The sequence below is a fragment of the Elephas maximus genome, chromosome 4 (genome assembly GCF_024166365.1).
Source record: "Elephas maximus indicus isolate mEleMax1 chromosome 4, mEleMax1 primary haplotype, whole genome shotgun sequence".
In the NCBI taxonomy this organism is placed as follows: domain Eukaryota; kingdom Metazoa; phylum Chordata; class Mammalia; order Proboscidea; family Elephantidae; genus Elephas; species Elephas maximus.
The window spans coordinates 133,138,234-133,152,821 of NC_064822.1; the positions used below are offsets into that span (position 1 = coordinate 133,138,234).

General features: G+C 35.0%; 1 protein-coding gene across 2 annotated transcripts in view; it reads right to left on the reverse strand.

The window, feature by feature from the left end:
- ZFC3H1 (zinc finger C3H1-type containing) overlaps positions 1-14,588 on the reverse strand; it is a 63,302-nt gene that overhangs the window by 23,083 nt on the left and 25,631 nt on the right. For both annotated transcript variants that reach the window (XM_049883898.1, XM_049883897.1), the window contains exons 6-16: positions 13,745-13,868; positions 12,437-12,534; positions 10,826-11,035; positions 10,460-10,624; positions 9,342-9,479; positions 7,873-7,994; positions 7,332-7,481; positions 5,043-5,217; positions 4,667-4,798; positions 3,589-4,131; positions 3,393-3,502 (exon numbers count right to left, since the gene is read on the reverse strand). In XM_049883898.1, coding sequence (XP_049739855.1) covers positions 3,393-3,502; positions 3,589-4,131; positions 4,667-4,798; positions 5,043-5,217; positions 7,332-7,481; positions 7,873-7,994; positions 9,342-9,479; positions 10,460-10,624; positions 10,826-11,035; positions 12,437-12,534; positions 13,745-13,868 — 1,967 coding nt within the window. The remainder of the gene's footprint in view (positions 1-3,392; positions 3,503-3,588; positions 4,132-4,666; positions 4,799-5,042; positions 5,218-7,331; positions 7,482-7,872; positions 7,995-9,341; positions 9,480-10,459; positions 10,625-10,825; positions 11,036-12,436; positions 12,535-13,744; positions 13,869-14,588) is intronic.

Here is a 14,588-nt window from a genome sequence, read left to right on the forward strand (position 1 = left end):
AGGAGGTCAGCACAACTGGACTAAACCAAAAGCAAAGAAGTTTCCTGAATAAACTGAATGCTTCAAAGGCCGCATAGCAGGGGTAGGGGTTTAGGGACCATGATTTCAGGGTACATCTAGGTCAACTGGCATAATAAAATCTATTAAGAAAACATTCTGCATCCCACTTTCGAGAGTGGCGTCTATGGTCTTAAACGCTAGCAAGCAGCCATCTAAGATGCATCAATTGGTCTCAACCCACCTGGAGCAAGGAATAATGAAGAACACCAAAGACACAAGGTAATTATGAGCCCAAGAGACAGAAAGGGCCACATAAACCAGAGACTACATCAGCCTGAGAACAGAAAAACTAGATGGTGCCCGGCTAAAACCAATGACTGCCCTGACAGGGAACAAAACAGAGAACCCCTGAGGGAGCCAGGAGAGCAGCAGGATGCAGACCCCAAATTCTTGTAAAAAGACCAGACTTAATGGTCCGACTGAGACTAGAAGAACCCCAGAGGTCATGGTCCCCAGACCTTCTGTTAGCCCAAGACAGGAACCATTCCCAAAGCCAACTCTTCAGACAGGGATTGGACTGGACCAAGGGATAGAAAATGATACTGGTGAAGAGTGAGCTCCTTGGATCAAGTAAACACATGAGACTATGTGGGCAGCTCCTGTCTGAAGAAGAGATGAGAGGACAGAGGGGGGCGTAAGCTGGCTGAATGGACACGAAAATAAAGTGGGGGGATGGAGTGTGTTGTCTCATTACAGGGAGAACAATTAGAGTATATAGCAAGGTGTATATAAGTTTTTGTATGAGAGACTGACTTGGTTTATAAACTTTCACTTGAAGTACAGTAAAATTAAAAAAAAAAGAGAAAGTAAAAGAGTTGTACAGAAAATTTTAAAGGGAGGTTCAAAAAGACAAAGTAAAATATTACAATGAAATGTGCAAAGACCTGCTGTTAGAAAACCAAAAAGGAAGAATGCACGTGGCATTTCTCAAGTTGAAAGAACTGAAGAAAAAACTCAAGCCTAGAGTTTCAATACTGAAGGATTCTACAGGCAAAATACTGAACGACGCAGGAAGCACAAGAAAAGATGGAAGGAATACACAGAGTTACTGTGCCAAAAAGATTTGGTCGACATACAACCATTTCAGGAGATAGCACATGATCAAGAACCAATGGTACTAAAGGGAAGGGGTCGACTCAAAATACGACTGCACTGGTGCAAAACAAGGCTCCAGGAATTGATGGAGTATCAATTGAGATGTTTCAACAAATGGATGCAACACTGGAATTGCTCAATCATCAGTGCCAAGAAATGTGGAAGACAGCTACCTGGCGAATCCACTGGAAGAGATCCACATACGCACCCATTCCAAAGGGAGGTGATCCAACAGAATGCAGAAATTATCAAACAATATCATTAATACCACATGCAAGTAAACGTATGCTGAAGATAATTCAAAAACGGTTGCAGCAGTACATTGACAGTGACTGCCAGAAATTCCAGCCAGATTCAGAAGGGGGCATGGAATGGGGGATATCATTGCTGATGTCAGGTGAATTTTGGCTGGAAGCAGGGAATAGCAGAAAGATATTTACCTGTGTTTTGTTGCCTATGAAAAGGCATTCGCTGTGTGGATCATAACAATTATGGAAAACATCAGGAATGGGAATTCCAGAACACAAAACTGTGCTCACACGAACGTGTACATACACCAAGAGGCAGTCGTTCGAACCAAACAAGGATATATTCAGTGGTTTAAAGTCAGGAAAGGTGTGTGTGTCAGTGTTGTTTCCTTTCACCATACTTATTTAATCTGTATGCTGAGCAAATAATTGGAGAAGCTAGACAATATGAAGAAGAAGGGGGCATCAGGATTGGAGGAAGACTCATTAACAACCTGCATTATGCAGATAACACAACCTTCCCTGCTGAAAGTGAAGAGGACTTGAAGCACTTACCGATGAAGATCAAAGACCACAGCCTTTAGTATGGACTACACCTCAGCATAAAGAAAACAAAAATCCTCTCAACTGGACCAATAAGTAACATTATTATAAACAGAGAAAAGACAGAAGTTGTCAAGGATTTCATTTTACTTGGATCCACAATCAGTGTCCACGGAAGCAGCAGTCGAGACATCAAATGACATATTGCACTGGGCAAATCTGCTGCAAAAGATCTCTTTGAAGTGTTAAAAAGCAAAGATGTCACTTTGAGGACTAAGGTGCACCTGATTCAAGCCATGGTATTTTCAATCCCTTCATATGCGTGCAGAAGCTGGACAACGAATAAGGAAGACCGAAGAACTGACATCTTTGAATTATGATGTTGGTGAAGAATACTGAGTATGCTACAGACTGCCAGAAAAATGACAAATCTGTCTTGGAGGAAGTACAGCCAGAATGCTCCTTGTAAGTGAGGACAGCAAGACTTCATCTCACATACTTTGGACATGTTATCATTTCGGATCAAACCCTGGAGAAGGACATAATGTTTGGTAAAGTAGAGGGACACAGAAAAAGGGAAAGACTCTAAATGAGATGGATTGACACACCGGCTGCAACAATGGGCTCAAACACAGTAATGACTATGAGGATGGTATAGGGCCGGGCAGTGTTTCATTCTGTTGTATACGGCATACACCTAACTCAACAACACACATTACCAGCAACACAAAAAGCCAGGGAAAAAGTCTACACTATCTGAGAAGTGCTTCACAATTTTATGACTAAATCACACCCACTATGCAGCCTCACAAGTTCTACAAATTTAAAAAAAGAAAAAAAAGACTATCTCCCACAAAGTTAATCATCTGAGAAAGTCCAAGTTTTATGAAGGTGGCTGATGCACTCCTTGGCCCTGGTAATAGTAAAAAAAAAAAAAAATCTCAAAAGACTCGTTATTTTTCCTAAAATCATGGAAACACACAGCATTCCAGACTTCACATTTCCATCCATAGCCAGAAATGGAAATTTAATAAGAACTAAAAAACCTAAGTGTGAGCTTAACCTCACTTCCTGATATAGTTCAAGTCGAGCAACAGCCCAAAAAAACCAAACCCATTGCCGTTGATTCAACTCATAGTGACCCCACAGGACAAAGTTTAACTGCCTCGTAGGGTTTCCTTTATGGAAGTGGACTGTCACATCTTTCTCCCTCGGAGTGGCTGGTGAGTTTGAACTGCTGACCTTTTGGTTAGCAGCTGAGCACTTTAACCGCTGTGCCACCAGGGCTCCTCAGACAGACAATTTTTATTTTCCTTAAAAAGATAAGTCTGTTTTTTAGTGACTATGATTCAACTTTTTTTTTTTTTCATCAAATACTTAAGGCTGTATTGTTAAAAACCAAGCAGCAATCCTGAAATTCAAGCTTATTTAATCTTTCTTTTATACCTGTAGGATTTAAAAACTAGAAGAGGGCTATGGTAGGGTCTAAAAGGACATGGCTTCACCTCTGTTGTTTTACTCTGTGCTGTGACAAAATCCACATCCACAGAAATCTCCTGCAAAACAAAACAATAATTTCATAGGGCAAATAAGACTAAGGTGAATTGCAGATTTTGTAAAAAAGTATGAAATGTTTGATTACCTGACCATGGAAAACCTTTTCTGTAATGCCTGTGGTAGTTTTTAAAATCAATTGTTTTAGGCTGTCAGCTTTTGAATATAATTTTTGCAATTCACCAATTTTTAACCCTAGAAAAAGTTCTGGTTTTTCTGAAGTATTTTTAGTAGGTTTGTTTATGCATTCTTTGTTAGGTGTGTCAGTGTGTTTAAGGTTAGGTTTAGTAAAAGAATTGGATTCTAAGAAAGATCTTCTTCGTTCTCTGTTTGTACCAGACAAAATTTCATCATCAACATCATTTTCCTCAGTGTCCAGGGTTAATTTATCTTGCGTCAGATCATGAAGTGAGGGTTGAGGTAAAGAAAATTCAGATTCCTCTTCCACAACTATGGCAGTATTTTGTTGTTCCTTTGCTTTAAGGGCACGGGCTTCTTTTAATTTCTGAATTTTCAGGGCGTACTCATATTCCAGCTTTTGTAATCGTCTTTTTTCCATAGCAATTAGTTCTGCTGAATGCTTTCTTGGGCTTGAAATTGGAGAGTTGTCCAGTCTCATCATTTTGTTTGGCTGGAGGATGAAAATAATATAAGTATTTTACATCATTATGATTTTATAAACAATTTCTGGTATTTGTGCCATCTCTATAATAAAATTACGACATTACAAAACTCAATCAGTAAGCAGAATAAAACAGTTTAACGTAAGCCTCCAATAGTCTTGCTGGTTAATCTATGACCTACCCAAAAAACAAAACCAAAACCAAACCTAACCCAGAGCTGTCAGGTCGATTCCGATGCATAGCGACCCTACAGGACAGTGTTGAACCGCCCCATAGAGTTTCCAAGGAGTGCCTGGCGGATTCAAACTGCCGACCCTTTGGTTAGCAGCCGTGGCACTTAACCACTACGCCACCAGGGTTTCCAAAACAAAACAGTTACGCAAAAAAAAATTTTTTTTACTGTGGATGTCTTTTAAAAACAAAGCTTCGATCTTCTCTTTGAATTTACAAGGAAAACTTTGAGTTATTTTATACACCTCTCACCCTCAAAAGTATCATAAAAATTTGTTTTCCAAAAATAAAATAGCTGTACAAGCAACTTACTCCAAGGCGATCTTGTTCCAGCTTACGTTTTCCTATTTCTTTACTAGCCACTGCCTTCGCACGAGCAAGCTCTTCTCCATACTTTAGAGTCAAAGCTTTCTTAACTGTAACACGTTGTTGAACTTTGTGAATCTGAAAACACAGTGGTTATTCTGAAAATGTAAATGAAAACCTTATGCGAGAAAGTATCTTCTTAAAACAGCAGTTTTAATTAGAATATTCAACTGAAAATGCAAATATTCCAATATATGTCTCAATGAAAATATATACTTATCCTGAAGGCTTTAGTTTATGGTTTTGTTTTATATAAAATTGGACCCAAAAATGTGCAGTAAATATAAAATACACTATTTTAATTAAAAAAAAAAAAAATTACTTGTTCCTGAAGCTTCTTCAAAAACATTCTGTTGACACTAAGAATTTTTTCAGTTGCTTGAAGCTGCTCTGTAAGTTTTGTAATCTTTGTTTCAGCATTTCTAACAGATTCTTTCTTCTTGGCTTCCTGCTGCACGAGATTTTTTAAAACTGATTCATCTTTCATCAACAGAATCCTAATTGGGATAAAACAAACTTTGTTAGAAAAACTACTAACTGACACCACCAAAGTAAGAAAAAATTGTGTAGTCAGTAGCTTATTTTTAAAAAGTATGATATGCAGGTGGCAATTTAACAAAATGGGTATGCTTACGTTTCATCAACCACACATGCATTCAAACTGACATTGTTTACATTTTAAGAAAACAACTATAGGTCTGATCTTTTTAAAAAAATCATTTAAACTTGAGTAATACAAGCTGCAGCTGAAAAACTCACTGTAAATGTACAATGCTGTAATTAATGTCACTGAATTATACATGTGAAGATGGTTGAAATGGCAAATGTCTTGTTACCTGTATGTTTTCCACAACCAGAAAAAAAGTTCAATCTTAGCCAGATCTGGCCTTATAATCAAGTACATTCAATTAACTTATAAATCCCTCACTAATTTTATCCAAAGCAAAGCAGGTAAGGAGAGAAGGAAGACTAATTTCTAAGCTATCATACAGATATACAGATATTTGCAGCTAAGAAGTAAAAATGGGCAAAAAAGACAAATACATGGACAAAGTTTAGATTTTCATCTTTTAAACCACTGAGTATTATAGTTAAACAAAAGAAAACTTCCTCAAAAGTTAAACACAAAACTACCATATTATACAGCAATTCCACTCCTAGGTATATACCCACAAGAACTGGAAGCAAAGACTCAAACAGACACTTGTACACCAATGTTCGTGGAAGCATTATTCACAATAGCCAAAAGGTAGAAACTACCCAAGTGTACCTTAACAAATGAATGGATAAAAAAATGCGGTATATACATACAAAGGAGTATTAGTCGGCCATAAAAAGGAATAAAATTCTAAAATATGCTACAACAATGGATTAACCTTGAAACCATTATGCTCTGTGAAATAAACCAGAAAAAAAAAGGACAAATATTATATGATTACATTTATGGGAAACATCTAGAAAAGGCAAATTCATAGAGACAGAAAGTCGATTAATGGTTAACAGGGGCTGTGAGGAGGGGAGAAGGGGAAGTTATTGCTTAAGGGATACAAAGTTTTTGTTTGGGATAATGAAAAAATTTTGGACATAGATGAGCTGATAGTTGTGTAACACTGTGAATTAATGCCAGTTAACGGTACACTTATAAATGGTTACAATGACAAATTTTATATATAGTTTACCACAATAATTTTTTTTTAATGAGTCATCTTTCCCATAAAGATACCATATTTCAACAGTCATAACTGATGATATCTAGAATGAATCATAAAAGCAGAGAATATGTGATAGAAAGGATGGGAGTAGAAAGACACACACTAAGAATTATTTTTTTTAACTTTTCATTTGTTACAGAAGTTATTAAAGAAACAAAAACTGAAGGAATTTATTTCAATCTCTTCTGAACAGAGTATTCTCATTGTTAATTTTGATGATTTACAGTCATTATCATCTTTTATCTATGAAGTACATTTTTCAGATCTCTAACGAATCAGGATGTAATTATTTTTACCAAATATATATTAGTGCATTCAAATGAATTCAATCATTCAACATGTTCATTCTGTGAGGCTTCACGTGTATCCTCAAAATGTAGCTGCACCTCAAACATTTTGAAACCCCTTTTGAACAACACAATTTTAGAAAACATATACGACATGTATGATCATGATATTCACACTTTATGATAACACCATAATATGACCAGACGTATTATTCACCAGACTAATGATTATTTCCAACATTTAAGGCCACTTTTAACAATAAAAAATATGCTTCCAATGAAAGTATTTAAAAAAAAATGCCAGAAATCTTAAAGAAAGTTTCAAAAGAGGAGTCTTACAAATGTCTTAACGATAGATAAACCGTGCATAAATCTGAAAGGGGCATCTCCCCTTTTCAGGCACGATTTTTGCTTAGTATTTTACTTTAAAATCCTATTACTTTATGTAAATGATAACGTAAAAAATGGTAAGACTTCTATAGTTCTACCAAGTATAAGAAAGAATTTATAATCTTATAGTATGTTTAATAATGACATACATTACAAAACTATATCCCACTATGCAGGAACAATTAGACACATAACAGTATTCACTCAGAGGGTGACACTCACCTATGTTTTTTAAGTTTTGCTTCTGCATCTGTAACCTGCTTGGTAACCATTGCTATTCTGCCAATCCCATCAATTTCCACATCAGAATTTGCCGGGGATGATGAACTCGTCCTCAGCTGATCTGATTTAATCAAACGCTGTTTCTCACGGCTAAAATGATCAATAAAGATGCATTACACCACCCAATAAAAACTAAAATTATGTCTTCATAAAAATTTATTCCATTTCATAAAATAATGTAAAAATATGAATCTTAGTAACTAATAATAAAAATGACGACCAATACGCATTCAAAGTTGATAGTGTAGCTCCTCTTTGAGTGCTTTTATCTTTTTCTAAGCTGTTTACATCTCACTGCATTCAAGATTATAGACGATCATCTGGCTCCCCCTCCTGGGTGAGTTATAAAAACATTCACTCTGCATCTATCTCGGATAAACCTGCATCACGTACTTCTCAATACCATTAAATTTTATATAGTCTAAAGAAGTTTTGAAAATAGCACATCCCTTTAAAGCTAATTACATAAAATGCCACTTACTTGGCAATCTCTTCTTTTAACAATCTATATTCAATTTTCTTTTCTTCGGGCAAAGCTTCTGGTGTTCGCATGGGATCATTTTCTTTTTCAGATTTTGGAGGTACTTTTGGTTTTGAAGCTTGCTAGAAAACATTTGAAGTCAACCAGAACAACAGCTTTCAATAATGCCACATATTTATATTTTACACCACAGCCCAGTGCACATTTATATTATTTCTAAATACAGGTAGTCCCCAATCTATGATGTATTCAAGTTATTTCAAACTACACTTACAACTGCCTGTTTTTTAGTACATCTTTTTATCGTTAGTAATATGTACTACATACAATGCTAAATTGTATTTATAAGTTTATATGTAATGTTTCCAACCCCCAAAGACAAAGACCAAATTTATGAAGATGCTGATAATAAAAGGCAATAATAATGAAAACTAAAAAAAAAAAAAAATGACATATTTGATGTAAGTCAGAATGGGCTTACAAGAGAGTCATCGGAATGGAACCCCATTTTAAGTCAGGGACTACCTATAACTTATCTATCTTCATCATTGTTTTCCTTTTCTATTAAAAAAAATTAAGATGTTGGTTAAGAGCTACCAAACTGCACAATTCACAAAGCAGTCAAGAACTACAGTTTAAAAATACGGAAATAAATTATATATAATAACTGATACACTAGGAATATGGACAAAAGTCCTACTTAGATCATACACTTTAGTAACTATTTTCTGGTAACATAATTCCAAAATAACAACAAATTTTCTTAGCATAGAGGACAATTACCCACCCAATTTTATATTTTGAAAAAGGTACTAGTCAACTGTAAACACAAAAAGGGAATATTTACTAGTTAAATTTATACATACTTCATTGTATATAATCCTAACACTACAAAAACAAAATATTTCCACATTTCATGTATTAAAATCTCTACGCTTTAATCCCTGATGGAGCAGGAGAAAAGTGGGATGCAGAACTCAAATTCTAGAAAAAAACACCAGACTTAACGGTCTGACTGAGACTGGAGGGACCCCAAAAGACATGGCCCCTGGACTCTTTGTTAGCACAAAACTAAAACCATTCCTGAAGCCAACTCTTCAAAGGTTAGAGTGGACAAAGACAAAATGATACTGGTGAGGAGTGTGCTTCTTAGCTCAAGTAGACACATGAGACTATGTGGGCAGCTCCTATACGGAGGCGAGATGAGAGGGCAGAAGGGGACAGAAGTTGGTTGAATGGACAAGGGAAATGCAGGGTGGAGAGGAGCAGTGTGCTGTCACATTACAGGGAGAGCAACTAGGGTCACCTAACAATGCGTGTATAAACTTCTGTATGAGAAACTGACTAGCATTGTCAATTTTCACTTAAAGCATAAAAAAGAAGGAAAAATCTCTATGTTTAAAGCCTAATTTTCAGGGAAAATAGAAGACTGCAAACAAATCATCTTTCCTTTTACCTATTGCTCTTACCTCAGCAGTCCGTCTTGCTTCTTTAATCATGGACTCTAATCCACCGAAAACACTATTTGTTGACTTGGAAGCCTCTCCATCAGATTCACTATCATCTGAATCATTTAGTGTTACAACAACTGATTTATGTTTTGGAAGCTGCAAAGATAATATATTTGTTATTCTCAATGACCAAAAGTATCTCCTTTCTTTCCTTGACTCTACCCAAATTAACTGCATGGCCTTGGGTAAATCACTTAACTTCTCTGAACTGCAACTTGTAACAATGATAATGTCCAAGCAGACAGTCTATGGTTCCTTCTGGTTATATTATGTAATTGATTCAGTCTCACTCCAACAATACTAGTTATATGCCAAAAACATAAAATATTCTTAGAGTCTTCCAAGACACTACTATAATCACTTTCCTCACTAAGTTTTCTCTGACTTTCTATAACCATCATGCCATTTAAATTAAGTAATACCTTTACAACAAAACAAAAGCATTTAAACAGTACTTCTACATGATTATTAACAAAACTTTTTTGTTTTTTTGTGGTTACATATAAAGTGTAAGTGGGCACAGCTGGCTTTCTTAACACAGGCAAAATTTCAGTTTGGTTTTGGTCCATTTATTATATTTCTAGCCATTAGACAACAAGGTAGAGAGAAACTGTCATTTCAATCTCCTAAACACAGATAACATCATAAATATGTTATTCCACTACAGTATACTCATTGATTAGAAAAATATCAGCAAAGTAAAAACAAAAAAGGCAGAAAGCAAAAATAAACAACTTGCTAAAGTGACTCCAGAAAAGACAGAAAATCTGAATGGACTAATTTCTACAGAAAAAAATTTAGGAAGTAGAAAAGTATATACAGCATTCTGATGAGACTAATGCTTCCCCAAAAACATTTATCACAATGTTTATACTGTGATAAAAACATTTATAACAATTTTCAAATAAAGAAGCTGGCTGCTTTCATTTCATCATTAAAAAAAATTATAAATATTTATAATTATATATGAACATACATATTAGAGTGTGAGGAGGAACAGGATAGCAAAACTTCAAACAAATTTCTCATAAGCTATTTAAATAACAGTAGCATTAAATATTTTTGTTGGTTTTTACCGAGATCACAGTTCGTGGAAGACGAGGTCCTCTGTGAAACTTTGGATTCTGTATCCTAGGCTGGGATACTGTATTAATACTGACTATTGATAAATTGCTTCTTGGCACAGGCTGTGAATTGTTCAGAACTGGAGGTGAAGGTGGGTCACTATTACTAGATGTTTCCTAAATAAGAAAAAGACAAAAAACATTTTTAAATAAAATGAAATTTCTGTAATCTTTTAAAAATCTTGAACAACTTAGTATTAGGACTTATCCCTTCTTTGCTGAAAAGCCCAATGAATCCTAAGTAAGCAGTGAAAAACTGGGCTACCCTAAAACTAAGCTCCAGAGCGCCACAAATTTAGGTCAAAGAATCTAAATTACCTCTGGCTTAAAAGCTCTTTTATTCGCTAGAGATTTAAGTAGCTCTTCTCGAAGCAGCATTTCTTCCTCCTCTTCCTCATCTGCAAAAGGTGGTTTTGGAGGCTGTTCTGGATCCTCTGGCGGGAGAGGTGGTAGAGGCGGTGGAGGAGGTAGAGGTTCAAGAGAAACACACAAGCCTTCCACATAAGGCTGGCTCAAAGGTGGCAGAGACTAGTTATTTTTTAAAAAAGAAATAATAATTACAATGCAGATTTTACAGATGCCAAATGCTTATCTCTGGAATATTAAATTAGAAAAAGGTTAAAATTTAGGTTATCATTTTAGCTGTAAGCAGACGTGAACTAAGAATACTGGAAATCTCAAAACTAACCAGAATTCAATCTTCAACCATGAAAAAGATATTATTTTGCAATTAAAAAAAAATTTGAAACAGCTATATTTATGAACTTCAAAAAAAAAAAAAAACTTCAAGGTAACCATAAAACCTCTTTTTCCCAGTCTTATCCCCATTTAGCATTCTAGAGGATACAGAAATCAAATTATACATGGTCTTTCCCTCTAGATAAATACCTGGAAACAAGTAGACCCATTGAAAATTAAGAACATATAATATGTAAGTAAAAACGTTAAGAACTAAGTGTCAAGAAGAAGCATCACTAGTCTTTTAAATCCTTGTGATAAGGCTTTTAAAAAACTGTAAAGGAAACTAATTTTACAGAAATTTCTGATTTTGGATAGATTGTGCTTCAAACATCTCTCAATATTTCTCATGGCATTTAGCTCACTCATTCTCCATACCCAAAAGAAAACATCTCCATTCCTCTCTCTTGTCTCTCTGCTCTAAGATTACTCTCACCATAAGCTTCCTAGGAAGACACCAGATGTCCACCCAGGAGCTGTGAAACGGCAACGTTTCCTCTTACCTATTGAAGAGATATTCAGTTTGGTCTCTAGGTCCTCTCAAACCTAGAAATAACCTGAACACTTTTACCTTATGATTCTCTGCTACTGTTAGTTCCTTCCCCTCTTTTTTTTTTAAATGGGGGATTGGTAGTTCATCTAAGAGGAAAATAGGCAAGAAGAAATCAACTTCCACAGGTAATGTTTTCCTTTTGCTGGATCTTTAAGTTAAAAATAACTGTCTTCATCAAAAAAGAAGAAAGAAGACTTTATTTTCAGGAGTATTCTAAATCTCAAAGCATCCTTAAATCTCCAAAACAGTAGATAATTCTATTCTGCTTTGGATTAAATTTTCTGAGAAACTATTAGCTGAGAATTGACTTGAGGGCACCTAACAACAATAACAATTAGCTGAGAAGCAAAAACAGAAGAAAGAAGCAAACATGCCAAGTACTGAAAGCAGCTATGAGATTATCTCTGAAAACCCTACCAAATGGACAGCCTGCTAGAAATAACCAACTATTTATTTTAATAGATTTCATAGCTTTCAGTTTTGGTTAGCAATTCTGATTTTTAAAGCCCTCTTAAAACTAATCATTCATTAATTACATGCTGGCTTTCCAAAACAAAGTAGAAAAGACAAGTAAGAGATTATAAAACACAAAAGACAACACAAAAATTTTCCTAGAAATCACATCAGTTCAGACTTACAGAAACCTGAGGTGGTGGAGGCAAAGAAATAGATGATGCTGAAGAAAAATACCCCAATGAACATTCGGAAAAAAACAGTGGTTGCACTGGTGAAGGAACTGTTAAAAAAAAAAAAAACAAAACTGTAAGAGAAATACTTAAAGAGAAAATATTAAATGCTATTGTATGTTTGAAGAAATGTAAATACATCTATGTAGAATACACTTTAGATTGTACCAAACTCTAATAAAATCTTTAACCTCTATGAGACCACCTCCATTTCTTTAAATTGCCCTTATATCATCACAAAGTTATTCACTTAACCTAGCAGTTAGTCCCTCAAAATGCTCTACTTTGTTCCACTTTTCATCTAAGGATGACAGCAGAGAATAGAACAGGAAAGGCTACAAACATACTTTTTAAAGAATGAAAACACAATTCCCCAGGATTCTGCCAGAACGGCCTAACAAAAGGAAGAATGATGTGGTGACTCCATTCCTCCCTCCCCTCATGTGGAGCAAAGAAAGTGAGGAAATGGAACTATGTAAGCAGCGTAAGAAACAGGAAGGAAAAGCACTATATACTGTATCTCACAATAAGATGCACTTTTTTTTCACATTTTAATAACTCTGAAACAGTTACAAATGATGCATCTCAATGCTAACTGCATTCTGTTAACAGCTTAAGTAAGTCTCATGTTTTAATTAATGACAGAATAGTTCTTTCACAGCCAGTCATTCCTGATCATCAACAAAAGCAAGTCTCTGGCTCTTAAAAATAAAAGCCAGATCCTGGGATGTGCAACGTAATTTAAGTAGAACCCTGTCCGTTCTAGTCAGCCTTTTCCGAGATGCCACTGGTATCACTTTCAATCTCCAAACTGCTATAATTTATCATCACTGGAAGGAAACAGGAAGACTAAAAGACCACTTTTTTTTTCCTTTTTTTAAACTAAAGTACAAAGTGTCTTGGATATAATGATACTTAAGAGATCAAAGTTGTTTTTTTTTTTTTTTTTTTTTTAAGGGCAGTGTACTCATTTCTCTCCCTACCTTCATTTTTTAGATCAAACAAATTGTTAAGTTTAACTAAAGTTTAAACAATTTTCTTAAGCCTGTCTAAAAAGGAATACCTGGAAATAAAGGTTAACATTACATACTTGAGGTCTGTTCCTTAAGTATTTACAGAACCAAATAATGTCTAGAATTGTACAATCTACTACCAAATCTTACTTTTATTACACATTTCTTTATATGGTTTGGGTAGCTAAGTGACTATTATCTATTTAATAATTATGAATACACAAATGTTTCACATTTTGGCTCTTACCTGGAGAATTGGTTTCACTATCTGTATCCATAGCAACTTCTTCATAGTTATCATATTGATAAATGCCTCCTCCACTATCAGTAGGCTGCTTATCTAAGGATCGCCTCAGGTCAGGATCTGAAGACTAAGTACACAACAAGGTTTTTTAATTTCAAAGCACTCTGTCTTAGCCTCTTCCTCAGGTAGAAATTAGAAAATAACTGACAGTTCTCTTTTAGGAAACAGTATCAAAGATTATAGTGGTCTAATTGGACTTGCCTACCACATTTGATTTGAGAAATTTGATTTACATGACAAGTATACCGTGGTTGACATTTTATAACTGAATTACCAGACATATGAATGGAACCTACCAAGTACTATTTAGATAAATGATATCTCTCACAGTTAACTGAGCTAAGTAATCAGCTATTCCTCTATAAAATAATGCCAAGCTCTTGAACATTTGATGACCTCTGTAAACAATAAGAAACTAAAGGAAAAAAATTAAGTTTTATTTCATCAAGAGTATGTTTAGAATATTTAAAAAGAATCCAATAACATCAATTTTAAGCATGAATAAATTAATGATAGCTAAATACTAGAAACTCTGAGTCCAAGTGTTTTGATGTGTTTGCGTGTTGTTTTATAACAAACTAAAAACTTGCAAAACCTAACCAGATAAAAAGAGTAATGTACAAATAATGCAGTAATTACCTCTACAAAAAGTTTATCAAAGTGCTTGTTAAAAGTGCTAAGTATGAGTATTTATAATATTTCTTGTCCAAATCTAACTCCTGACTCCCTCCAATTAAAGAGCTTTTACTTTTAGCCTTTAATATCCTTCTATTCTTGAAGCTCAAAA